The sequence below is a fragment of the Sinocyclocheilus rhinocerous genome, unplaced genomic scaffold (assembly GCF_001515625.1).
Source record: "Sinocyclocheilus rhinocerous isolate Xijiao unplaced genomic scaffold, SAMN03320098_v1.1 scaffold615, whole genome shotgun sequence".
Taxonomy (NCBI): domain Eukaryota; kingdom Metazoa; phylum Chordata; class Actinopteri; order Cypriniformes; family Cyprinidae; genus Sinocyclocheilus; species Sinocyclocheilus rhinocerous.
The window spans coordinates 1654283-1681464 of record NW_015631049.1 but is presented as its reverse complement, the minus strand read 5'-3'; the positions used below and the strand labels follow the sequence as shown (position 1 = coordinate 1681464).

Genomic DNA, 27182 nt, shown 5'->3' with positions numbered 1-27182 from the left:
CTATCTCTCTCTCTCTCTCTATATATATAGGCCTATACTTTATTAAAAAGACTTAGGCCTGGTTTCACAGACAGGGCTTAGACTAAGCCAGGATTAGCCCATAGTTCAATTAGGACATTTGTATAAACATGCCTTAGAAAAAAGCATTAGGCCTACTGGTGTGCATCTTGAGACAAAACAGGGGCACTGACATATTTTAAGATCAATCAATCAGTTTGTTTCAGTTGAAACAGCTCAGACTTACATTTTAGTCTGGGACTTGGCTTAAGCCTGTCTGTGAAACCAGGGGTTATCCATCAACTCTTACCATCATACCACTTTATTAAAATAACATCATCCTTTCAGTAAATATCTTTTTTGTGTTTTATTAAATTTGTCAGTAGATCTCCAATATTCAGCTCTATAACCTTGATTTTGCTTTAGCTTTTTCAGCTATATATTTTTAGCTAAATCCAAACATATTATTTATTTTAGTTTGAGACGCAGTTTATTCATATTTACAGACATTTTTGTCTCACTGAAAATTAAATCTTAATATAATTTACTAACAAAACATTCTGGAAATATGTTTAGTGGAATGACCAATATAGCCGCCTACATAATATTTAAAAAAAAGTGAATGGAAAAAGTCAATCAAATTAATGGGAGACAAAGTGTATTGTCTTGATTCATCATCTCCAGAACATATGCGCAGTTCCCTCCCGGTATTTTGGGATGACACGGGCGTTCCAGCCTTTGCAGAGATCCAGCACGACCGAGCGACGCCACCAGCGACACGACAGGCGCAGAAATCATGGACGCTCCGCGCCACACCGCCCCTCTCTGAGCTCTTCGCTGTTCTCACGCCCGTGGTGCTGAAATCAGCCTCGACCCGACAGCAATGTAACGGCAATGAGACAAAGACACCGGCAGCCCGACGAACAGACCGATAATGGACGATGATTTGTTTCAGTTAAGACAGCTCCCGTGAGTCTGCTTTACATCCTGTTTCTTTCATCCGCACGCGACCTTAGCCATCATGCAAACACTCTCTTCCCTTCATTTAAGCCCTTTTAGAGATCTACTAGAATGTGCCGTACACAATGTGACATTGATATTCATGCAACTTCTTTGAAAAATCACTGCTTACATAACGGCTGTTGTAGCGTAGATGTAGGCTGATGTAGAATATGGATATTTGGGCTGTATGGAGTGGCAAAGGTGTATGTTTGGTAAACAGATCAAGTAGATTAAACAGGCTATATGTGTTTTAAAGCAGTTATGTTGTGTTGCATAGACTATTTTCCTCGTCCATTGATTCATTTGCATTTCACATGACGATTCCATTGAATAACAGTGGTTATTTGTGTATGATTTTTAATTTGATGGTAGATCGCAGTTTCTGCCAAGATCACTTTGAAAGGTATATTCAAATAGTTTTACACAATAACATTTTGATTGGCCTAATATAATTTTTTTTAAATCCTGTTGGTGACTTTTTAGGTTGTTCATATTAAATTATTTCTGTAGAAGGGCTTCTAACCCATACAGTTCTAAGACCTTTTCAAAATTATAAACTGAAATGTTGCTTAACCCAGGGATTAAAAATATGTTAACCCAAGGTTAAGTAACCCCCCCCACCAAAAAAGAAAAAAGAGCAGTGGCAGGTTGCTAGAAATTCACTTTAAAACGCTGTTATAAAATATATATATATATTTTTTTTACTTACAAATACAGATTAAATTATACTGTAAAGGTACATGTATTGTCCTGTTTAATGTAATTTTATTTTCATCATAAAGTAATATTTTATTTTTATTGTGAATTACATGTAATTAATACTTTTTACAGTATTTACAGTAAAATTACATTTTTGTTAAATCTAATACAATTTTAAACTTTATCTGTTAAGGTAACATTTTTATTGTAACATTTTTACTTTGTTCTGTTAAATTTACAAACATTTTTACATTATAGGAAAAAGCTTAAATGTCTATGTTGTGTTCCGGTTCATTTTGATCCAGAGAGGATTTTCTTTTTCCCAAAAAATTCTAGTTAATATCGCATCATTAGACTAAAACTTACTGACTTTGCTCACACATAACAACTTCCCAAAATGAATTTTTTTTTATCCCACCTTGTTGCACTTGTGGTGTTCCCAAAAACAATGCTTATAGAGTTCTGATATTATTATCAAATCAATCTTTTTATTAATGTTTTATTTCAATTAGCGCAGGTTTTGTAATTCTTTTTGGAACTGATTGATTGTAGGGCTCATCCGAGCTATGCACCTCCGTTTTTTTGAGTGTGCATCTCAAACTTATCCACAAATAATGGATTTTTTTTTTCACTCAAAAACTGAGATGAAATGAACAAGTTGACAAAAATGTTGAATTAAAGATTGGACAATAAAATAGCAATCGGATATTTGCAAGCAATTTTCAGGGGCCGATCTACCGGGTTGGGCGGCATGGGGGGCCAACTGCCACCCTAAGAAAAAGCATCGCCACCCCGTGTCGTGTGCCACCCCAGATTTATCCCAGGATCAAATATAAATGTAAGTAGTGTTTTTAAAGGATTTTAGCAGCTGCGCTTTAATATGATGACATAAAAAAAATAAAAAGATCTACCACGAAAAATTGGCAAGAAAACACAGCTGCTGCATGGCTGCTCACGCTGTGTAGTCAACTTCATGGAGTCTCTTTACGAATGGCTTTTGGTGAGTCAGAAACACACAGCACAATGTAGTCGGGTAGCCCAATTCACAAACAAATGGATTGTTTTCAATTATTATATAGCTACAAAATTATTTTCCGCAACGCTTCTCATTGTTTATTTTGACTTGCATCGTGAATATTTGCGGCGAGCGGATTCTCAGAGTGCCTGCTCCAAAAAAATAAAAAATAAATCCAGATCACAGAAAATACAAACGGAGTTTGGTAAGAAATGTAATCTTAACTAGACTGACATTTTTTTAAAAGGAAAAACTTTATGTTGGCTAATTGACAAGGTCTTTTCCTAAAATTTAAAATAGCTTGCACTTGCAGGTTAGGTGCTATATTGCGTGTCCTGGCCTTCCGTTATGCCTACAGACGTTTCTACTTCTACTTCCATTAGAGGGAGCCAGAATCTTACTGGAGGGGCACAGGATAAGCAACATTTTAATCCCAATATTTTTCTATTAGTTGCCATCTCTTTGAATGCAAATAAATGCATAGATTTAGTCCATTTGTATAAGTGTTACAGAGGAGGCTCCCGTACCGCCTCCTCCGCACCACCAGAGGGAACCACAGTCGGAGCTGGCCTGCCGGGATGAGGGAAGGAGTTTGAGCGAGTTCATTGAACTCTCAATCCAAATTGACAATCTGATCCGCTCTCGACGCTCAACTCGAGCCACGCCCCGTTACATGCCTGAAACCACTACCGCAGCCGAACCCATGCAGTTAGGATTCACTCACCTCACTTCCGAGGAACGCGAACGCCGCATGCAGAACCAACTTTGCCTCTATTGCGGTCAGGCTGGACACAAAAAGATCTCCTGCCCGGTCCGTCCATCTTCCAGTTCTCGATCGGTGAGTGTCAATACCCGTATTGCAACTTCTGCATCAAGCATTAAATTACCGGCCAAAGTATTTAGTCAAGACAAGATAATTACCACTACTGCTCTGTTGGATTCCGGAGCAGCCGGGAACTTTGTGTCATATGAATTCGCTGTACAACATAAACTGAAACTAACCCCCTGTAACTCTCCCCTGGCAGTGGAGGCGCTAGATGGCCACCCTCTCGGAGAGGGAAAGGTTCTCCGCATCACTGAAGAAGTCAAATTGCAAATAGGAACCCTGCACTCGGAATGCATCCGATTCTATGTCATTCACTCGCCCAATCACTCTATTATTCTCGGATTACCCTGGCTGCGCACACATAATCCACGCGTCTCTTGGAGAGAGGGAGAGATTCTTCAGTGGGACGTTACATGCCATGATCATTGTCTCTCAAAGATTCCCCGAGCTTCCCGTCATGCACCTTCCCCGCATGTTCAGAGCACAGATGATCTGAACCTGCCCCCAGAATACTCTGATCTCACCGAGGCGTTCAGTAAAAAGAAAGCATCTCAGCTCCCCACTCACCGATCTGTCGACTGTGCCATAGACTTAACGCCCGGTGCCAATCCTCCGAAAGGTAGAATTTTCCCGTTGTCACAACCAGAATCCGAGGCCATGAAACGCTACATCGAGGAGGAGCTGCAAATGGATCCATACGCTTCTGACTCGTCACAACAATAAGTAGTATGGTGTACTGAAAATATAGTTTTATATAATTAGTGTACAGTGAAATCTATGAAATGTAGATCATTAAATGTTTATTTAATTTTAATAGACCCTTAATACAACATTTTCAAGTTGCTAGACATTATTAAATATTATGATTAATGTTTCTGATTAATATTGGTATCCATTTAAAATGAAGAGACAGTTTTACTTCTTTTTCAAGATAACATATATTATAAAAATGTTTATAAGACACTTGTTTACTATTGTGGTATGAATAATAAAGCAAACACTTAGCATTATTATACATAATTATAGAAATGAAAAATGAAAAGAGCCTTGAGATAAATGCTCCAGATAAAGTTTTGAGCTGCAAATATCTTCACATTCATTTGAAATTGACATCTTATGATATGCAGTTTGTCTAAATATAAAATGTTGAATAGAAGTCCACACTTACACTACATATATTATGATCGCATAGCTTATGACAGTGAACATGTTAAGAGGGCTATTTCTGACTTCTCCTTTAAAGAGTAAGAGGGAGTGATTTATTTTGAAAGTTAGCTGCCCTTTTTGACAGCTGTGTGTTGATGTAACCTGTTTCATCAAACCCTAACTTTCAGTGAAGACTCAAGATGGACTTTCCTGTAAAAACCACATCTTGAGATTAATTTCAGTTAGATCGCTAATCATGCACATGGGCCATTGGTGCTTGGACCCTGATGGTTGCTCTTGTGGCTATATTTTGTTTTTAATTGTAGTATATATGTTGTATAAATGATATAATATAATTAAGTATATATGATTGAGTGCTTGTTTGCATTGGTGTTGCCACCCCTCACAGTCCTCACGCCACCCCTTTGCCACACTAAACACAATTTTCTAGATCCGCCCCTGAAAAGGCTGGTCATTTTTGACAGAGAAAACTAAATTAAGTGAAGGATTTTCAGCATAGCACAAGGTTTTAAATGGAACAAGGTCAGTCATGAACAGCAAAACATCTTGGTCTCAGTCTTGATTGATCACCCAGTCCATCAGTGGCATCTTAACAAGACAGTGCAAGTTACAAACAAATGGAAATCTGTCCTTGTGTGTCATTGATCATCTGTGTTGCAGTAAAGGTCTTTCCACTGATGCATGTAAGAGTTTTGAATAATCTGCCTGCTTATGCTGATGTTATTCCTGTGCTGCTGATGCTTGGCAGTAGGCCCAGTCGCCATCTGACGGTGTGCAGAAATCATAATGGCAGCGTTCTTAATTGTTGATGTAGAGCTTGATTCAGCTAGGCTTGGGTCTTTTCCATGCTTTATGGAAATAATACAGAGGAAAGAGTCACAAACACCCTTCATTCATAGCATTTGCTTTATGTTTGCAGGAGCCCAGGTCTGTGCTGTCATTAAAACCATTGCTAATTTCAGAAGATTTATGATCTTCATCCTGGTTTCTATTTTTTATTTTTTTTTAATGCTCCCAGAGAAACGTTTGTCTCTGCTGAGCGTGGAGAGGTCATCTGTTTAATTACACTGCCTGTCTGCTCATGAAAGCTTTATTGCTCATAGTGTCGCCGTGAGCACTGCAATTACAGTAATTAAACCATGGGGTATCTGTTTTAAAAGGAATTTGAAAGGCCATTCATGAACAGCCAAACGTCTTGGTCTTGATGACTGATCGCCCAGTGCATCAATGGCATCTTAACAAGACAGTGCAAGTTACAAATAAATGTAAATCTGTCCTTGTGTGTCACTGATCATCTGTGTTGCAGTAAAGGTCTTTCCACTGATGCATGTAAGAGTTTTGAATAATCTGCCTGCTTATGCTGATGTTATTCCTGTGCTGCTGATGCTTGGCAGTAGGCCCAGTCGCCATCTGACGGTGTGCAGAAATCATAATGGCAGCGTTCTTAATTGTTGATGTAGAGCTTGATTCAGCTAGGCTTGGGTCTTTTCCATGCTTTATGGAAATAATACAGAGGAAAGAGTCACAAACACCCTTCATTCATAGCATTTGCTTTATGTTTGCAGGAGCCCAGGTCTGTGCTGTCATTAAAACCATTGCTAATTTCAGAAGATTTATGATCTTCATCCTGGTTTCTATTTATTTTTTATTTTTAATGCTCCCAGAGAAACGTTTGTCTTTGCTGAGCGTGGAGAGGTCATCTGTTTAATTACACTGCCTGTCTGCTCATGAAAGCTTTATTGCTCATAGTGTCGCCGTGAGCACTGCAATTACAGTAATTAAACCATGTGATCTGTGTGCTCCTCTTATTTACTGCTCCCTGATCCAATCTGTCTTCATAGCTGTGAGGATATTTGTATAGTAAAAATCCCCCCGACTACTGCTAGAGCATCTGTTGTTGTTTTCTTTAAACAGCAGTTTTCATTCTGTGAGAAAATTCTTGTCATCCAGTTGCCCCATAAAGGCTGTCTGTCGGTTGTGAGTCACAGTTTCAAACATCACTCCACTGTCTCTTCGCTCATCGTCACAACATGCTGGCTTTCTCATGTGCTTTCTTTCCAGGCATTGCACAAATAAGCTCTCTCATCACCTTGGCAACAGGCTCTTATTATGTGCATCATTCTGTCCTGCACATTGCAGCTGTATTCAACATACAGATGCTTGTTCTGTCAAATGATTTATTTTGGCCTGCCACATTACAATAAACAGCATATATTGGCTGGATGGTGTGTGGGCTGCCGTCGTCACAACATGCTGGCTTTCTCATGTGCTTTCTTTCCAGGCATTGCACAAATAAGCTCTCTCATCACCTTGGCAACAGGCTCTTATTATGTGCATCATTCTGTCCTGCACATTGCAGCTGTATTCCACATACAGATGCTTGTTCTGTCAAATTATTTATTTTGGCCTGCCACATTACAATAAACAGCATATATTGGCTGGATGGTGTGTGGGCTGCCACTATATTATGCATAGGCATTGCTAAACCTGTGCTTGCTAAAGCTGTCAGGCCTCTTAAATCTGTGATTATATAATCTTTCTTCATTTTTTCCGAAAACAGCCGCAGTAGAAAGATATAGAGCATGTTTCATTCGGAATCCTCTCCTTACTGGTTGTTTTAGTCAGTGTGTTGGAGCCATTCATATGAAAAAAAACTTCAGAAATGTGTCAATCTGAATGATCTAATTGATTCTGATATCTGTCTGCCCGTTTTTCTCTCTGACAGAGTGGTGAAATTCCGGCGTACAGGTGAAAGCACTCGCTCAGAGGATGAATGTGGCGGCAGGGAAGAGGCTTTGCAGGTGGAGGGAGGACGGACGGATATGGAGTCTGTTTCCCTGGCCGATGGTGCTCCGGTTCCTCGGGAATTTGCCAACCCCACTGATGGTATGATTAGCCAATTAATATAGCTTATTGATCACCAGTTAAATTTTTTTGTTAGAAAAGGTGTTTATTTTCTTTCTAAATGTGTCAACTTGTAATTGATTAATTAAATTTAGTTTATGAATTTAATAGATTTTTAAAAAAAAAGTTTTTTGTTAATTAAAGCTGTAATAAAACAAATATTTGAAAAACATAAAGAAAATGAGAAATAAAAGTAACTGAATTAAAATAGATTTTTTTAAAATGTTTTGTTAATTAAAGCTGTAATAAAATAAATATTTGAAAAATCTAATGAAAATTAGAAATGCGACTAACTTAATTAAAATAAGTTTAAACTGAAGAACTAAAATGACTAAAACTGAAGTAAAAATAAATTCAACAGAAATATATAAAAAACAAAACTAAAAGGAGAAGCACATAACAAAATTACTGAATCTTAAACTAAAATGAAAATCGAAAATACAGTAATAAGAGCTAGTGACAAAATAACACTTGAGCATGTTAAATGCTTCCTATATACAGGATTGTTGACTGCATTATCAGACAGCTCACTGAACATCTGTAAGGCTAAACTACTCTCCATATGTTGCTCTTTCAACAGACACCTTCATGGTTGAGGATGCAGTGGAAGCCATTGGCTTTGGGACATTCCAGTGGAAACTGTCCATCCTTACTGGACTTTCATGGGTAACAAAACTTAAACAAAATGCACAGAGGGAATAATTGTTGTATCATCACAACACTGTATAATTACAATCAGTTGACCTTGGGTTCTAGAAAAACACTGTATAAATTAAACATTTTATTTACAAATTAACACAGTATCGTTTTATAAGCTGTAAATCTTTAGCTGATTCTGTAGTCAGAAGGAGTAGTTGCTATATTTGTTTCCATATTGCCGATGGTTGAATTTGTGTGCAGATGGCCGACGCCATGGAGATGATGATCCTCAGTATATTGGCCCCTCAACTGCACTGTGAGTGGGCACTGCCCAGCTGGGAGGTGGCACTGCTAACTTCGGTACTGTACACTACTCCTCAAGTCAATAATGACTCCCCTCATGCTTTTTTAGAGAGGTTTGGCAGTAGGATTGGTTTTCTCGTTCCGTCAAGCTTTGCATCATCAGCTGTTCCTAAATGTGTCTGCCTGAATAACCAGATTGACGTGTATGTAATGTGGAGTTTCTACCCTTCTCTGAAACAGGTAGTGTTCATTGGAATGATGATCAGTTCTTCATTATGGGGTAACATATCTGATAAATATGGGAGAAAAACAGTGAGTATGTAAATTAAAGAGAAGTATGTGCATGTCCAATGGCACAAATGTGATTTATATTCACTGTGCACCAGCGGGGAATGATTAAGATGTGTGTGTTTTTGGTAGGGTTTGAAGATGAGTGCATTATGGACCCTGTTTTATGGCCTCCTCAGTGCGTTTGCACCTGTATATGGATGGATCCTATTCCTCAGAGCTCTGGTGGGCTTCGGCATTGGAGGGGCTCCACAATCGTAAGTATGACACAGATCTAAATACACGCACAACCGTTTAGAAGTTTGGTGTCAATAAGATTTTTTAAATGTTTTTGAAAGTCTTATTCTCATCAAGGCTGCATTTGATCAAAAATACTGTAAAACAGTAATATTGTGAAATATTTACATTTAAACTATATTTTAATACATTTTAATACATCCTGTGAGAGTAAATTCAGTTCTGGTGCATACGTTGGTCAATTTGGTGCTCAAGTAACATTTCTTATAATTATCAATTTTGAGAATAGTTGTGGATATATATATATATTTTTTTTTTCTCCAGATTTTTTGTTGAATAAAAGAAATTCAAAAGAACAGCATTTATTTGAAATTGAATTTTTTTGAAATAATGTAAAAAATAATTTAATGCATCCTTGCTAAATAACTTTTGAATGGTAGCGTGCAAGCATTCAATTAATTATGGTATGGAGAATTGCAAGATGTTACCCTAACATTTAAGGTTCTTTTAATCTGTATACTATTTTTTTGTGGTGTGAGCAATATATCGTCTGAACAATAGACTAAGCATAATGTCAAATGCACATCAACAGTGGCTGCCGGAGAGCGCTCGTTATGACGTCCTGACAGGAAATCAGGAGAAGGCTTTAAACACACTCAAACGCATTGCTACAGAGAATAATGTCCCCATGCCGCTGGGAAAACTCATAGCAGCCAGACAGGTAAAATACTAGTTAAATATACTTGTGTATATTACTTTATTTATATAATTTATGCCATTTACGGCTTTCTTTACTTGGTCTTAATTTCTTGGAAAACAGTTAAAACGCTTCTTATAATACAATAGCGTTGAATCTGCATTGGTGTGTGAAAGTTTTCATGCAGAAATTACGATGCATAAATTATTATTATGAATTATGATTATGAATTTTTCTAAATTTTTGGAATGAATAAATAAATACATACATAAATAGAACCGACTTAATCCACATGTTCATATTTTTGTCTATACCAAACTATTAGATAATATTATTTGTACTACTTATGTTATTATTCTTTTGAACTTTCTATTCATCAAAGAATCCTGAAAAAAAAATGGTTTCATGGTTTCTGCAAAAATATAAAGCAGTACAACCCTTTTCAGCATTGATGATAATAAGAAATGTTTAGCTGAAAACGTAATCAATTAAAAAATATATTAAAATAGAAAGAAATTATTTTAAATTATATAATATAATCTAATAATAATATTTCACATTATTACCATATTTATTCTCTCTCTCTCTCTCTCTCTATCCATTTTGACATATTTTATCTCTCCTTATTTTGGGTATAATCGTTATTTTCTGTGTTCAGGAGGACAGGGGGAAAATTCAAGATCTTTTCTCTCCACACTTCCGTTTGACTACTATTCTGCTCTGGTTCATATGGTAAGATGGTCATACAAAATCCTATTAATAACTGTGTGAGCTCTCATTCAATCACCTGTCTGCATTCTTTATGTAGATGTCTACTACTAAAGCTTAAAAGGACGTTTTGTTTCGATTTTTGTCACATCTCACTCTTTTGTTTCACAATTTCACTCAGATATTTCACATTGTTTTGTTCTTGCTGCTTTCATTCATATTCTGTTTATTGTGTGCTTTCTGTTGCAGGTTCTCTAATGCATTCTCATATTATGGTGTGGTTTTGCTGACCACTGCGCTTTTCCAGGAGGGAGGCGCCTGTGGTCGTGAGTGAAAGCTATTGTGTGTTTAAAAACAGACTGGAGTATAGTGAGAAAATAAGGGCTATGTAAAGAATAGAATACCACATTTATTCAACATATTTAATATGCTGTACAGTATAACCTGTATGCTGCCTAATATTTTTTTAAAAACAGTATGTAAACCAGTGTGTTTAATATCATTTCAAACTAGAAGAATGCTAACCATACACAACCAATGTATTCTGTGTGCATACATTGTTCTTGTGTCTCCCCCTAGAGGCGAAGGGCAGTAAAATGGAGCCAGGTTGCAGCTTGGAGTGCAAATATCTGAATTCAGATGATTACAAAGACCTTCTATGGACCACACTTTCTGAGTTTCCTGGTATACATTTGTATTGTAATGCCATTAAAGGAATAGTTCATCCAAAAATGAAAATTTACCCACTCTCAGGTTATCCAAGATAGAGGGTTCGAAGGTAGTTAAGTTTGGAGGTAAGTTTGTTTCTTTATCAGAACAGATTTGGAGAAATAAAGCATTACATCACTTGCTCACCAATGGATCCTCCTCAGTAAATGGGTGCCGTCAGAATGAGAGTTGAAACAGCTGATAAAAGCATCACAATAATCCACAAGTAATCCACATGACTCAAGTTCATCAGTTAATGTTTTTTGAAGTGAAAAGCCATCTTTAGGACGTTTTTAACTTCAAACCGTTGCTTCCAGCTACAATATGAGTCCTCTATACATAAAATTGATTTCTCCAGAGAAAAAGTCATCTTGTCTGAATCAGGAGAGAAATATGCACAGATCAAACACCATTAACAAGCAAAAACAGTCCAAAATAATTCTAAACAAATGTCAGAGGATTCTGAGATAGACTGAGAGAGTCGTGAGGATTACTTGTGGATTATTGTGCTGTTTTTATCCACTGTTTGGACTCTCATTCTGACGGCACCCATTCACTGCAGAGGATCCATTGGTGAGCAAGTGATGCAATGCTAAATGTCTTTGAATCTGTTCAAATGAAGAAACAATTTCGGCAAAATCTACATTTCGGCAAATGTAAATTTTTTGGGTGAACTACTCCTTTAACATCTCATTTTTAAATAATGTATGGCAGGCAAAAAGAAAATGTGACGAACATATTGATTGCTGCATCACAGGCCTGCTGGTGACCCTGTGGGCGATTGATCGATTAGGGAGGAGGAAGACTATGGCACTGTGTTTCTTTGTCTTCTCTCTCTGCATTGTACCACTCTACGCCTGTGTGGGAAGGTCAGAAAGCACATCTATTACTGCCATTTTTCTAGGGCATTCAAGCCTGTTTTAATCACATATGTGACCATACTGTGAATAACTACATTCCCTATATTGCAGGACTTCTTTGACAGTATTTATATTCATTGCGAGGGCTTTCATCGCTGGAGGTTTCCAGGCTGCATATGTGTACACTCCTGAGGTGAGAACTCTTTTCAGTTCATTTCAGTTATTTAATTTTTATTTTTTGGAAGAAGTGAGGCTCAAACGGAAGCTCTATCATTCTTTGCCCTGTCAAAGGAATATGTAATAGAAACACAGGAAAATTTGACACTCAGATCAATTGAAAGGAGAGTAAAGCCTGTAGACTGTCAGTGTAGTGTTAAATGTTCTGCTCAAGGCAACAGCTGTGCTATAAAAGGATTTTGACCTTGGGAATGTCCAGTTCCTGGCTCACTCCCACCACTTGGCAGACATTGCAACAGCGTACCTGACATAAAACAGGCCACTTTGTCATCCTACTTTTCGTGAACTACTGGAGTTCATCTCCAGATACAGGATTGAAGGGTTGAATATTACGCATAGTGTCTGTAGGTTGTCTTTTTGTAAATGTCATTGAGGTCATTTTATTGCATACCGTAGTTACTTAAGATTGTAACCTGAGGCAGTTTTGCTAACTACATTAATCTTTGTCTGTGATATTTAACTGGTTTTGAAAGTGTTTACAGCATAATAGCATGCTGAAGAAACTTTAGTGAATATACATGGATCCATGTAGGTCATGTAGGTCCATTCACTAACCACCCTGTGGTTAAGTAATAGTTCAATGTTCAATGAGAAGATCATGGTTATAAATCACTCAATATCTCTCTCTCGGTGTCTTTTGCAGGTTTATCCCACAGCAACGAGGGCACTGGGTTTGGGCACCAGCAGTGGGATGGCTCGGGTTGGAGCTCTCATCACACCATTTGTGGCACAGGTGTGGAAACAATAACCAGAAACTTATAAAAGACATACAGAATAATGTTATACTCTAAATATACTCTAAACTTAACAAAACATGCACAATAACTGAACAACAACAAATATTATAGAAATTTGGAGATACAATATACATTTTTTAATACTTCAAATGTCTTAAATTTCTTGTAAAACAGTCAAAACACTTCTTATAATACAACAGCTATGAATCTGTGGCAGGTTGGGCAAATGCTCTGATATGTTGAGCTGTGGTGCTCATGTGGACAACATAATTTTGGGGTCTCATTCAATAACTGTTCAATAACTGTTCATATGTGTGTAAATGTTTTCAGAAATGATGGTTCATTAGTAAGTTTGTACATAAAATTATTTTAAATTCACAGAAAAAAAATACTAGAACCAACTTAAACCACATATTTGAGTTCACATTTTTTGCATATACGAAACTTTAAGATACTCTTATTTATACTATATTATTCTTTTGAACATTCTATTCATCAATGAATCCTGAAAAAATGTGTTGTGGTTTCTTTAAAATATTAAGCAGCGCAACCATTTTCAGCAGTACTACTAAGAAATGTTTCTTGAGCACCAAATCATCCTATTAGAATGATTTCTGAAGGACCATGTGACAAACTATTTTCCTGTTTGACACTGTAAAGCGCTTTGACACAATCAGAATTGTATAAAGCGCTATATAAATAAAGGTGACTTGACTTGACACTGAAGACTGGAGTAATGGCTGCTGAAAATTCAGCTTTGCCGATCCAGGAATAAATTACATTTTTAAATATATTAAAATAGAAAAGTTATTTTAAATTCTAATAGTGTTACGCAATATTACTGTTGTTACTGTATTTTTGATCAAAAAAATGCGATCTTGGTGAACATAAGAGATCTCTGCTTACGTCCTCAAGGTGATGCTGGAATCTTCTGTGTACCTGACTCTGTCAGTGTACTGTTGCTGCTGTTTGCTGGCTGCTATTGCTTCCTGTGCCCTGCCCATAGAGACCACAGGACGAGGCCTCCAGGAGTCCAGTCACAGAGAGTGGGGTCAGGAGATGATGAGACGGGCCTCAGACCACAGCCCTGGAGGGATTCCACATTCCAGCTCTGGTTCACAGGACTAAGGAACACCACATGTAGGTTTGGAAAGACATAGTAGAAGAAATTGTTCTTAGTTTGAAGTGGGGAATCTTTTCTGTAAAAACGCAATGTGTGTCCACAAAGGAATAGCAGATTTGTTGATTTTAAGAACTGCTTGGTTTTGATTTAAATCAGTCCATCAATGACACATTCCTCCACCAAAGGTTGCAAGGTTTCTTTTTATGAACCTCTGGACCAGACAATTAGAGTGGAATAGATTCACATCACATAATACTCCCCTTTTGCCCTATTCCCCAAGGAACTACAACAGGAAATGGGTTGAAAATGGATCTAAAGCATGACAAATTGCATTATGCAGTTTAGCACATGAAATCACTCTCACATGTCCAAAGGGTCTGAGGAGCATTTGAACAACGAAAGATTTGAACCTCAAGTCTTGAAGTTGAAAGATAGCACAAGAGAATGTGTGTTTGCAACAGGATTAGTATGACAGCGAGTAGAAAGAGAATTTGTTTTATTATTTTATTTTTAAAGAGGGCCTTACACTTTACTCCCAGCATTCCTTTGGGAAAGTCATGACAACTTTAAATCTATTAATCGAAAGAAAGACAGGATGCTGCTATAAATCAGACATTGCACCAGTTTGTGGTGTTATCTTGCTTTTTTCAAAGAACCATTTACCATACTTAATTGTTAATTGTTAGCCATTCATAGTTTTAGACTTTCACTGACACCAGTGACGTATCTAGTGGACACCAAAGTCTTCATTTCACAAAACTCAGCACTTGAGAGCACCTCTCTTCGTCCTCTCACCGGCTGCCAACTGCAATCACTCATATAAAGTGTATAAATTCCAGTTGATCCCTTATAATCAGGCATATCAAAGGTTATTGGATAATTATAATCTTAAAATACAGCTCAATAAGAATAAAACAATAGCAAGTGGCTTTCAACAGTACAGGCCTTTGGGTCAGATATATTTTATTACTGTCTTATTCTAGCACATCAGCCTCCAAGCACATTTTTCAAACAATGGCTTGCATCAGAACACACAACTTGAACATTTAGCAACAATCTTTGTTTTTTTCAGCACAACGGCTCAATGCTATATTCGGTTATTTGTATTTCTGCCTTTTCAACTGTACAGTGGGTATGTGTGTGGCATGATGGGAAGCGTGCAGTTGTTCCTGTGAGTGCAGAGAGTTGCCTGTCTTTTGCGATTTAGTGCCGTGTTTTGTGTCTGTGTGCACAGATCTCTTGCCACTGCACTGGATGTACATGTATGATAACAATAAATTATGCTTCAAGAAAAAGAAAGTGAGTGTATGTATATTTATTATAGATTAGTGGAGATAAATGTAGACAAAATGTATTCAGTTCTGGAGATTCATTATCTCTTGGAATCAGTATGACAATGGTTATTAGATTAGCGAGAATAAAATTGATACTGTATATAACATCCAGAGGCCCAGATCTATTAGAGACGTGATTTAGAGTGTGCTAGCAGGCCTTTCTGCTCCAGGATCTGATCAAAGAGACGAGCAGCTTTCTCAGCACATCCACGATGGATGGTCAGTCCAAAACCTCCATGTCCGTAGTTATGAATGACCTGAGGTGAATGAAAACAGCATGGTGTGTTAAAAGAATCATGAATCTACGGAGCCCTAAAGGGACATGATGATGGAAAAAATATGAGATGGAAGGGAATATGATACTGAAATGCTTATGCATACACTCGAAAAACGTTTGCCTTTGCTTAGAAATCTTGTGCATTAGAAGCTGTCTTTTTCATGAGTTTGTGTCGGTACATCATAAATAGGACGAGTGTTTACAGAATCAGAATCAATACTTGCAAAGCATTAATATATTTTTTTGCCTCCCATCTCATATTATTTCCATTACCAGTTTTGTGAGCAAATGCTAAAGTTTTGCAAGCGAATTCAATGGTTCTTGGGGTTCTAAACTTAAAGGTGCAGTAGGAGATCTTGGAAAATGCTAACTTTAGCCTGATAGCACTGAAAGCGAACGTCCCACCCTCCCTGCAATCGCCGTCCAAAGCCACGCCCCCTGAACGCATATACACTCACAGACCAGAATACCAGAGAAAACATTACTACAAAAGGCTACATCAGCCAGATAAATACATTTAGACAACTTAACTTAATGATTGCTATCGGGATGTGAAGAGACTTTTAACCAGCATAACAAAAAATGTTTCTGAAGACAATCACCTATTGCACCTTTAACAAACTTAAAGAAATTACCTGAAAATAAGTTGAAGTTCTAAAATTACTAATACTAAAACTGAAATAAAAATAAAGATAAAAATAAATGAAAGCTAAATAGGTTACAAATTTTATCGCATTGCTTTTGCCTTAACTTTTGTACTAACTTTCTATTCTTTCCCCCGAGAAACTCGCAAAAGCATTACAATTTTAAAATAGTTTTTTTCTCCCATTTCATATAATTTTATCACCAGTTATGCAAGTGAATGCAATGGTTCCTGGGGGAAAGCAAAAGTTTTGCAAGCGAAGGCAAAGCACTGTAATATTTTTTCCTCACATCTCATTTTTTCCAATAGCATGTCCATTTAGGGGCTCTGTATTAATCATACTTCATCTTGGCTATTTATGGCAATATTTCTTCATTGAAAGATGGCATCAGATCTTCAGTGTAATGATCATTCTATGAGCTCACCTCAAACGAGGTTGGTCCAGACCGTATGGTCTCTCTCTCTAGTCTAACTTTGCTCCGTGCGGGCCTGAGACCAGTCCAGTCCTCTACTATCCATGCATGCTAGAGAGAGAGAGAAAAAAAGAGATCGAATCCACTCATGCTACTCGAACAAACACTAATTTAATTAAGGCTAAATGGCTGAAACTACCTGTAGACTGGGCTCAAGCTTGCAGGCGGCTTCCCAGATTCCTTTATGGTCAACAGAACTATTCTGCAGATTCCAGTTTCCTACTTGGAAAACTCCACCCACAGTGACTAAACGACTCCTGCAGACAAAAAATTACCAGAGGTAATGTACATCACTGCTAAGACAAGACTACATTGCACCTCATTATAAACACGACAATGGTTGTGTTATTAAGTGTTATTTTAGTATTACATACTATCATAGTATTTATTAATATTTTAATTTAACTTTTATTTTATATTTTCAGTTTTCTTTTTAATTTTAGTTTCAGCAATATTATGTGCCTTTGTCGTTTTTATTTGTTTATATTTCTATTTAGCTTCAATTGATTTTTTAGTTTTAGTCATTTTGCACTTTAAATGATTTTGTTTCAGTTAGTTGCCAATTTAAGTTTTTTCTCTACTATTTATATTTTATTTTATTTCAGCTTTATTTCAATTACTGGAAAAACAGTACAGTGTCATCATAAAGAGGCTTACCCAGGAATGATGTACGGTGAGTTATAAACTCCTGACGAGGAATCATGTGTGAGGATCCAGTGTTTCAACCAGGGAGCGTCTACCTGTTGATATAAAAAGCATGAGATCAAAACAGTTCATTGTTAAAGGTTTATGCCTGATCGACTTTTATCCACTAAACCTGACCTTAATGATCTGTCCTCTGCCTGGCTGGAGCTCAGGATCAGGCTGAAGGTCTCCTGATCGGACACCGGAGCAGTTGATGATAACATCAGCACCACTATCTGCCAGCTGGAGCCCATTTTTGAGGTCATTACAAATACTCACATTTTATGATTAAAATTAACAGCATAGATGAGGCAAGCAGAATCTCAACATTAATTTAATTAAATTAGTGAATCTGCTTATGTTAAAAATAGTATTAGTTAACCAGATGCTACACTTTTCTTAATTATTTTAACAATAAAGTTAACATGTACACTACCGCTCAAAAGTTTGGGTTAGCTAAGACTTTTAATGTTCAAGTCTCTTATGCTCACAAAGGCTGCATTTATTTGATTTAAAATACAGTAAAAGCAGTAATATTGTGAACTATTATAACAATATTATTATTGTAATATTATTACAAAATAACTGTTTTTATATATTTTAATAACTGTTTAAATATACAGTGTTAAAATGTAATTTATTCCTGTGATGACAAAGCTGAATTTTGTAACTGCCGTTACTCTAGTCTTCAGTGTCACATGATCCTTCAGAAATCACTCTAATATGCTGATTTTTCATTTCAACTGTCACTTTAATATGTTCAGTATAATGTGATCAATTTAATACGTTTTAGATTATTTGAATGTTCTCCACTGAATGAAGATACTACTGAACTTTTAATTTAAAAATATAAATGAAAATGAGAAAGGAATTACTCAAACCTCTTTAAATGAACCAATCTTCCTCTGATAAAACCTGACCTTTCTTTGTCTTAACCTGCAGAAAACACAGAAACGGGACCAAGGTGTCAAAGATACTGTTAATCATTGTTAGACCAGAAAAGATTCATACTGTAAATGAGTAACACATTCACAACATATTTTACATAACTATGTAAATGCACAATGGTTATTCTGATGCATATACAGCAAAACAAAAGAATAAGAACATTCAGGTAAAAATTCAACACACACACACACACATATGCATGTATAAGATGTGTAGACACATATACATAAGCCTAGAAATCGGAAATATTACATATTCAATTTAAGTTAAAATGCTTATTTGTAAAATGTAACAATTTCCAAGCTTAAATTACATTTTGAATTTCAGATTTCATTGTGGACTTTTGAACTCCACTGTATATTCTATTTCATTCCAATTCTAATTTTGGTTACTGATTAGATAACGGGAATCTCTCACCAGTCCATAAGCCAGGGCAGGTATGTCTTTCCTTCAATCATCAGAGCAGTGTTGAACCACCCAAAACTGAAAAGATAAAGGTAAAAGGAAAAGTGACACAACACTACATTTACAAATCCATTTCATTATCAAATACATTTAAATTATTTCAATTTGATTCAAAATCTAAATAATTACTACAATCCCCAAAGAGTAAAACAAAACTGATTCTGAAAATTGAAAATCTGAAAAAAGTCTTCAGCATAAAAAATAAAAAATAAATAACTTATGATGAGATGCAGGTGATAAGTACCTGTATCCTGGGAACATGTCTAGTTCACGTTTAGTCAGCTGGCGAAAGCCCAACACAGCGTCTTTAAATGAGGGGTTCTGTTTGAGGGGAGCAGAGAGATTGCAGTCATTTTCACAATTCTCTCTCCTGGATCAGTGAGATGGTTCAGTTATTTTCACTCTAATTTTATACTGGTTTTAACTCATACCAGAGAGAGGGGCCTCTGCAGTTTAAAGTGGACGTTCAGGTCTTTTGATTCTGACCAGTTCTTTTTTTGTTTAGCTATACAATAAAGTTCATTATTATCTGTTCTGGCTATTTCAAACATGCCCTGCACTGGACTTGTGGAGTGCAAGAACATCATTCAGTGTAGAAGAATGCTTCATTCTATAGATAAGGGCCCACAGGCAGTGACCAAATTGTGAAATCATTTACCTGACTATATACTACAGTATGCTCTATGTGTCAGAACTTGCAGTTTATTATACACCATTCTGTAGATGATAACATTATATGCAATGGAAAGCTAATGTTCTCACCGGCAGGGGTTCAGTGCACAGATTGTAGCCAGACTGGAGGAAGATTCCCATTCTCACTGAATCTGGAGAGCTGAGGCAACTTAGTAGATAGTCAAATGTCTCTTTGTTCCATTTACTGAGAAAAAGGAAATAAAACATCTTTCTTGCTGCTATAGAATATAGAGCATCCTGGGTTCTTCAGGATAATTGAGAAACATGAGGATGTGCTTCAACTGATTCACTGACACTATTAGATTCAGACGCTTCCACACAAATAAAAGCTCACGTTTCTTGCACATTCCCCTTGTCATAGAGATACGGCTGCCAGAGTCCAGCTGCCCCGTCGCTGGTGGTGAGTGGAGTGAAGACATCAGCATACACCTCTATGCTGAGAGGGGTGATCCTGACGTGGAAGTGCTGGTAGATGCTCTGAGTAGTGGAGAGGCCAATGACCCCTGCTCCAATGATGCACACCCTCATGTCTGCAGAAAAAAGTGCCATAAAATTTAAAATACTGTACATCTTTAGTAAATTTGAAAACGTAATTTGTTTTATATATGTAGGAGAGTTCTTTGTACAACCCCATTGGCTTTTTTTATTTTACTTTCTCAGCAGTTTTATTTCTTAAATTATTTTCTGCTTTATCTTGGTATCCTATTTGCAAATAAAATGTAGCCAGTTCTATTTTAAATGTCACCATTCACCTGTGCTGCCACGTGTTTAATCTTACAGCTGACTTAATATTGATGAAAATGATAAGTCTTTGCAAATAACGTGCAAAAACATGCATGTATATTTCAGAGAAATCTGCACAAGCAAATAATTCATATATGCAAACTTGAAAGACATTATTTTAGATATCCTTGCTGTGAGCTCTTTATAGTTTAAAGGGTAATACATTGCATGTACTTTAATACCAAGCTGGAAAGAATCCATAAAAGAAACACAGTTTCACTCACCTGAATTAAGTTGACCAGACGTTTTTTTTTCCCAGAAGCTCTTCTTGACTCTCTCTCTCATATGCACTGCTTTATGCAATGCAATAACAGATCGATTTAAGCCAAAACCACAATTTGCTTATTAACTTCATTCCCCATTACGTAACTTCCATAACGTGTTTTTTTTTTTACACAAAGTTTGATAATGCATGGGGTAAAGTCCTCTGGGTTATATTAAAACCAGCCTCTTGTGGCCCCTTCTTGATATCTGTTAAATATTACACTTGAGAAAATAAATTAATTCATAGGGCATAGGATTTAAAGGCACAATATGTAAGATTTTTTATTAAAATATCCAAAAACCACTAGAACAGTGTTATATATTTTGCTGACTTGTGTACTTACATTATCCCAAATGTTTCGAAGAATGTTTAAATCCAGAGAAATAAGCAATTTTAACTAGTGGCACGGACCGTGTCCATAGTGTCATTGTGTCGCCTGCCAATGACGTCATACACCCTTGATTTTTTATTTTTTAGAAAACATGGAAACACCAAAGACGCTTTAATATGTTGTGCGTTTTAATAAACCGGTGATGACCGCACAGAGTACCATTATAACAGAACTTTCAAATGTATCAGCTCGTTCAGCGGCCTCGTTTCGCTTCGACAGCTTTCAGCCTCACCCTGCTTCATTCTACTACGTTAATAAATCATTAGCTCATCCATGAACATGATTTCTGCCCGAGTCCCGTCCGATTGCATCGGCTGTGGGGATGAAGACGACAACTCCCATGATTCCACACTCAGTCACAACTTCATCAAACTGCGCCTTTGTTTCTTTGTGTTTTGAATACGCGCCCTCCTGTGCCTTTAAGTACACTTTTCAAGTATCTGTATTTCACTTGAGTATTTTTTTTTTCCTGGAAACTTATGACACTACATTTCTGTCAAGGTCCTCAAAGTAGAATGTTGTTATGTAGCAGCTTTGAAAGTCAGTGGGTGATTTTTTTCTTCTCTTGCAGGGTCACATGAAGTGATTGCCCTGCATTTTTTGAACACGCAGTTGCAAATGTGATATTTATTTACAACAATTCAAAAATGAGAAGTTAATATTGTGGTATATATTAGACACAATATTGTCTGATTTTGCAAAACTGTGTAAATGAAAATATTACCTATAAAGCCGCAGAAGAACTGTTGTGCATCTCCTAACAAATCACAATAGGTGTTTGTCTTGAAGCAGCACAAAGAGAGAGCATTTTTGAAATTGTTGTTTTGATGTCAAATTAAATCTGGCTGTTTTGTTAAAGCAGTATTGCTGTTGTAAAGTTTACAACTACAGTTGTGTTGCTGCATTTTAAAGCAGGTTTGATTTTTTTTTCTTATCAGTCTGTATTTACAGCATTTTCACTGCCCACTCGGTTCAAATGTGGATGAATGGCTACTCGTAGATGTGTGCACACACTGCCAGAGCTATGTGAGATCACTACCATGCTGCTTTTGTGGGGGTGTTAAAATTTTTTTGGTCAACTCACTTGTTTAGTTTCTATAAGTTTTTAACATTCTAAAAGCTCTTTATTCCAAAGATACTACAAGCTAGTCAGTGTATTCAGGTGTATTATATTGTAAGTTGCTTCAGAGGCAAAAGGTATTGCAAGTATTACATACAACAATAAAAAAGTGCATTGACATAAAAATTGAAATTTATTTTGGTACTTAAGTACTTTTAAAAGTAATTCTGTACTTTTACTTTAGTAAAAATCTGTCTTTACGACTTTCACTTGTAATGGAGTAATATTTGATCAGCAGTATCTGTACTTTCACTCAACTCGAGTTGTGTACTTTGTCCGCCTCTGGGATTCATACTTTAGGAAACCTATATTTGGTCAATATTATAATAAGTACTATAATATGTTATGTAAACTTAAAAAAACACACACACACAGAACAAGACAAATAATTCATAACTTAAAATAATTTAAATATACATATTAAAAACTTTTATTTTTAAGCTCGATTTGGTAATTAACAACAATACAGATACACAGATATTCCTAAGGTCTAACAAGACCAAAGCCACAGACTGCCCGGTATCAGTGGTGAGCATTACATCATTCATGACTCTTAAGAGGGCCGATTCGGTACTGTGACGGGCTTTAAAACCAGACTGAAATTTCTCGTGTATATTGTTATCATTCAAAAAAGGCAAAAGTTGGCTCAAGACCTTTTGAGAGGAAAGGTAAATTTGAGATTGGGCGAAAATTACTCAAGAGTGTAGGATTTAAATTCGTTTTTTTTTTAGATGAGGCAAAACATAAGATGAGGCATGTTTAAGGCAGTCAGGTACGGTCCCAGTAAAAAGACATTTGTTGATGACAGACAACAAATCAGGGCCAATAGCTTGAAAAACTTGCTTAAGAAAATGTGTAGGAATCACATCCTGAGGGCAGCTAGTGGGTTTTAAACAAGCAACAATCTCATTAAAAAAGTCCAAGGTGATAGGCTCAAAGACAGACCATGTAGAACTGCAGAGAGGAACATCAAGTGGTGTATAGGCTGACAAAGGCATTAGAGATTTAATCTGTGAGATTTTATCATTAAAATATCTCGCAAAATCCTCACAATGAGAATCAGATGTCTCAGGAAAATGATTAATAGTGGGATTGAGAGCAGAATCAATTATTGAAAATAGGGCTTTAGGCCTAGTAGTGTTACATAAAATTAACTCTGAGAGATATTTACGCTTAGCAGCATTAGCAGCTCGCTGAAATGCAGAGAGGGAGTCCTTTAAGATTTCATAGGAAACTTGTAATCTATCCTTATTCCACTTACGTTCAGCCCTTCTACAGGTCTGTCTGAGTGAACGAGTAGTGTCATTTAACCAAGGCTTAGAGTTGTGCTTATGTTTTTTCAACTTAAAAGGAGCAACAACATCTAAAATATTAGAACAGGTGGAATTAAAAAAGTTTAAGTGTTCGTCAGCATCTAGATAACTTAAACATGAGTCCATGTCATAATTGGCACGTAGCTCAGAATATGAAGCTGTAAAATCATCACTAGAGCAATCGGAAAAGACACGAGTCAGCCGTGAACGGGGTTGTTGCTTATGTGTAGTTCCAGTCAAAGAGAACAAGATTGGCAAATGATCCGACATGCCTGTGTCTAAGATGTTAATGTCCAATACAGGTAAACCACGTGATAGAATTAAGTCCAAAGTATGACCCTGAATATGAGTGGGGCCAGACCCACTGATCAAAATCAAATGAGTCAATGAGACTTCAAAAGAGCCTTCATAACACCTTATTGACAACTAAAATTACTTTTCTCCTCCAAACCACCCGGATGTTTACGCTTATCAGTAGTGGGTATTTTGATTCAGTTCAGTTGATTCAGTAGCTCAAATCTTTTGAATCTCCGTTCAGCAAAAAACATTCGTTCGGATTGGTCCAGTCAGTGGCCCGGCATGTCATATCGTTAAGCCAGTAGGTGGCGATAAGTAAGTTTTTTTGTTTTGTTTGCGGCATTAATGAATGAATGAAAAACAGCTGAATCACTGAAGTTGTTGAATCAACCATTCAACCGATTCGTCGAGTCGTTTGCGGCGGCACCATTCTTTAAGCACGACCTCTACAAATACTCCAAAAACACTCCAGACGTTTTTTCCACAGTTGGAAATCTACCACTGTACACTGTAATCTACCTACAGCCTGAATAACATCCTTACTTTTCCACATACAAGAGGTACTAGCAGACTCCCAGTTTATTCAAATGTCCAACGAAATGCCTCGTTCAGATTCAAAACACTGACTCGTTCAGTGAAGGGCGTGTTTGTTCAGTAAGTTCAACCAATGATATGCTCCTACATAGCCCATACTCGAATGTTATTTGTCCATACTATAGCCAGTCTTTGAAGGCAGAAAGGCGGTCACGCGCTTTGAAAGGGAGGGACTCGGCGACCGAAAAATATGGAAGTGAATCGTTCACTTAAAAGATTCATTCACAAACACAGATTCGTTCACAACAGAAACAACACTATAGGATGTATGAGCTGAAGGCAGCGGCAGTAGTCTGAGTTTCAGCCACATGCGGCAGTGGGTGAGAGTGAGAAGCACCAAAACATCATCCAGCTCATGTCAAAACGGAATCAGCGACACAAAAAACGCCGAACAGCGGCTCAGCCATGGCCTTTTAACAGCGGTCCCTTCGAGCGCGTGGAGTCGCAGCGCAGTCCCCGTATATCTGGCGCTGCTGCTAGGGAAAATCCCCGCTAGTCGGTTTAGCTCGTGACAGATAGACTGGCCGTTGTGCTGGGAGATTTCCATCCATGGCTCTGGTAACCCTGCAGCGCTCGCCCACTCCCAGCGCGGCGTCCACTTCCAGCACCACCAACGCGGGGGAGGTAAGCGGAAATAAACACGCTGAGATGAGATGTGATGATGTAATGATTAATTGAAACGCAACAGGACCCATATGAGGCACGTAGGCCTAATGCTAATACAGCTCAGACTGTAGAGCTAGCTAGCGGGATGCCATCAGGGTTGATGGAGGATTGGACGCTGTGTCACTGCGTCTATCTGCTGTTGTGAGATGACATGATTCGCCTTTGGCGTTTTATGCACTATACATGGCATAAATGTAATTCTTGATTGATGTTCTTTAGTTTTACTTGATTATCTTGTGTGTTTTGTGATGGTGCTTAATCTTTGCTGGAAAAAAGTGTTTATGGCTTAGGGGTGATGCTTTTGAGTTGAATACTGTTGCCAGGAGAAAGTGTTTAACAGGGCTGTTGTACTTTATTGAGCTAATGGCTTGTTTCCAGGCTGTCCTGCAATTTGTGGTTTAATGATTGTGAAAGAATATGTCTAGTTTTAGTGAACAAACCACAAAACACTGTTTTGTTTGGTACAGATACTGGTTTAACTAAGGATTATTCATAATAACATGCCAAGCCTTAAAGGTGCACTCAGTATGTTTTACTAAAAGGGTATATAGATAAATGAATGACACTTTTGGGAAAAATCAAATTTACAATTATGTACACCCACAGAAAATGAAAACTTAAGACATATCAACCGTCCATAAAATACGGTTTTATTTTATATGGAGCGACTCCCTTCATGATCGCCGCAATGTTGACATCACGTGACCAGGCTTGTCATGCAGTTGAGTGCGTCAGTGTGCAAGGTGCTTTGCAAAGCATAAACATGAAAGTAATACAAATTATGTTCTTTGTATTAGGAATGTTATTATTATTTTTTTTTTTAAGTTAACATTCTTTAAAATTTTTCTTAAAAATGTCCAGTGTTTGTAGAATTCTTATTTAAAATGTAACTTGAATGTCACTTAATAATAAGAAATGTACCTTTTTCTATTGGGCTGTGATGAGACCTTTTATCTACTGTGAATAATATCTGTAATGTTATTACCATGTTTTTTCTTTGTTCTCTTTTTTCCATTATCTCCATCCTGTTCTGAATAGTATTGTTACTATTCGTGAATATACACCATCGCTTGAAAATTTTCAAGACTGTTTGAAGCTTTATTTACAAACTGTTGTTCATCTTTTTTTCCACAATTTCATTAAAAAATAAACACGAAAGTACATCTAAACAAAACAAACGCAGTTTATATATTATATACAGACACAACGTAACAGTTGTTATTGGTAGGATGAATAGGAAACAGAAACTTACTGAGTGAACTTTTAAATGGCAAGATGTGTATGCAACTACATTTTGTTTTTATTTATTTATATTGAAACTATCATTGAAATGTTGTTCCTGTCATTGTATGTAGTAGTAGTACAGGGAGAAGTTTGTTTGCATGTACCTCATGATATTGTGTTCGACTGTGTGTTTCCATTCATTCGCTCAAGCTGTTTTAAAAGGGGCACTGTCAAAAATGTTGGGTGCTTTTCAGTCATGGGCTATCCTGCATTTCTGCTCAACAGAAATTTCAATCTAAGTCATTGTTCCCTGGCACAGCTAAGCTCCTCTCATGTGATGAAAGGCCTCCTGTTTTTACCTTTTCATTAGGAGCGAGACCCTTTTAGCCAGTCTCACTAGGAGAGCTGTATTGCTTTTCATTGTTAGTGATTCTCAGGTGGTGGTTTTAAAAAGTGAAAAGTAATTTTCTTGTAGGCTTTAATTGTCTTTCCTCCATGAAAGCACCCCACCTTCATAATAGTTTCTTTGACATCATAGTTGCCTTAGAAATCCATTTATACCCAGTAGGGGGCGCTGGCTTTACACATTTGAATGGGAGAGCACAAAGAACAGAGGTCTGATGGATACAATGAGACTAACAAACACAATGAATTTGAGATATTTGAGTACTATTATTATCATATACACACAGTTCAGGTTATAAATCATATTTTAATTGTGTTTCTGTAACAGGGTCAGATTATCAATGTTCTTGAAACATTTAGGAAATGTTGTCTTTTGCTTCTTAGTTGGATTAAAATCTAACCGATTAGGTTTAGATCTTTAATGTTTAAATCTATATTGTGGTTAAATATAAAGGCCTGT

The 27182-nt window shown here is 36.9% G+C and overlaps 2 protein-coding genes across 2 annotated transcripts; one reads left to right on the top strand and one right to left on the bottom strand.

The window, feature by feature from the left end:
• Positions 1–620: 620 nt before the first annotated feature.
• On the top strand, positions 621–14681 carry LOC107741275 (synaptic vesicle 2-related protein-like). The gene is made up of 14 exons (XM_016553973.1): positions 621–966; positions 7432–7592; positions 8191–8276; positions 8511–8609; positions 8793–8864; positions 8973–9097; positions 9639–9798; positions 10433–10506; positions 10732–10808; positions 11062–11166; positions 11948–12059; positions 12162–12243; positions 12931–13020; positions 13940–14681. The coding sequence occupies exons 1-14, from the start codon at positions 932–934 to the stop codon at positions 14150–14152; spliced, it is 1491 nt and encodes a 496-aa protein (XP_016409459.1). The 5' UTR covers positions 621–931; the 3' UTR covers positions 14153–14681.
• An 89-nt stretch (positions 14682–14770) lies between these two features.
• Positions 14771–24436, bottom strand: LOC107741224 (D-amino-acid oxidase-like). Its single transcript, XM_016553897.1, has 11 exons — positions 24377–24436; positions 19999–20194; positions 19734–19848; positions 19216–19292; positions 18924–18989; positions 18440–18494; positions 17697–17801; positions 17532–17614; positions 17014–17131; positions 16827–16925; positions 14771–15738 (listed from the first exon to the last, which is right to left on the bottom strand). The coding sequence occupies exons 1-11, from the start codon at positions 24384–24386 to the stop codon at positions 15607–15609; spliced, it is 1056 nt and encodes a 351-aa protein (XP_016409383.1). The 5' UTR covers positions 24387–24436; the 3' UTR covers positions 14771–15606.
• Positions 24437–27182: the final 2746 nt, after the last annotated feature.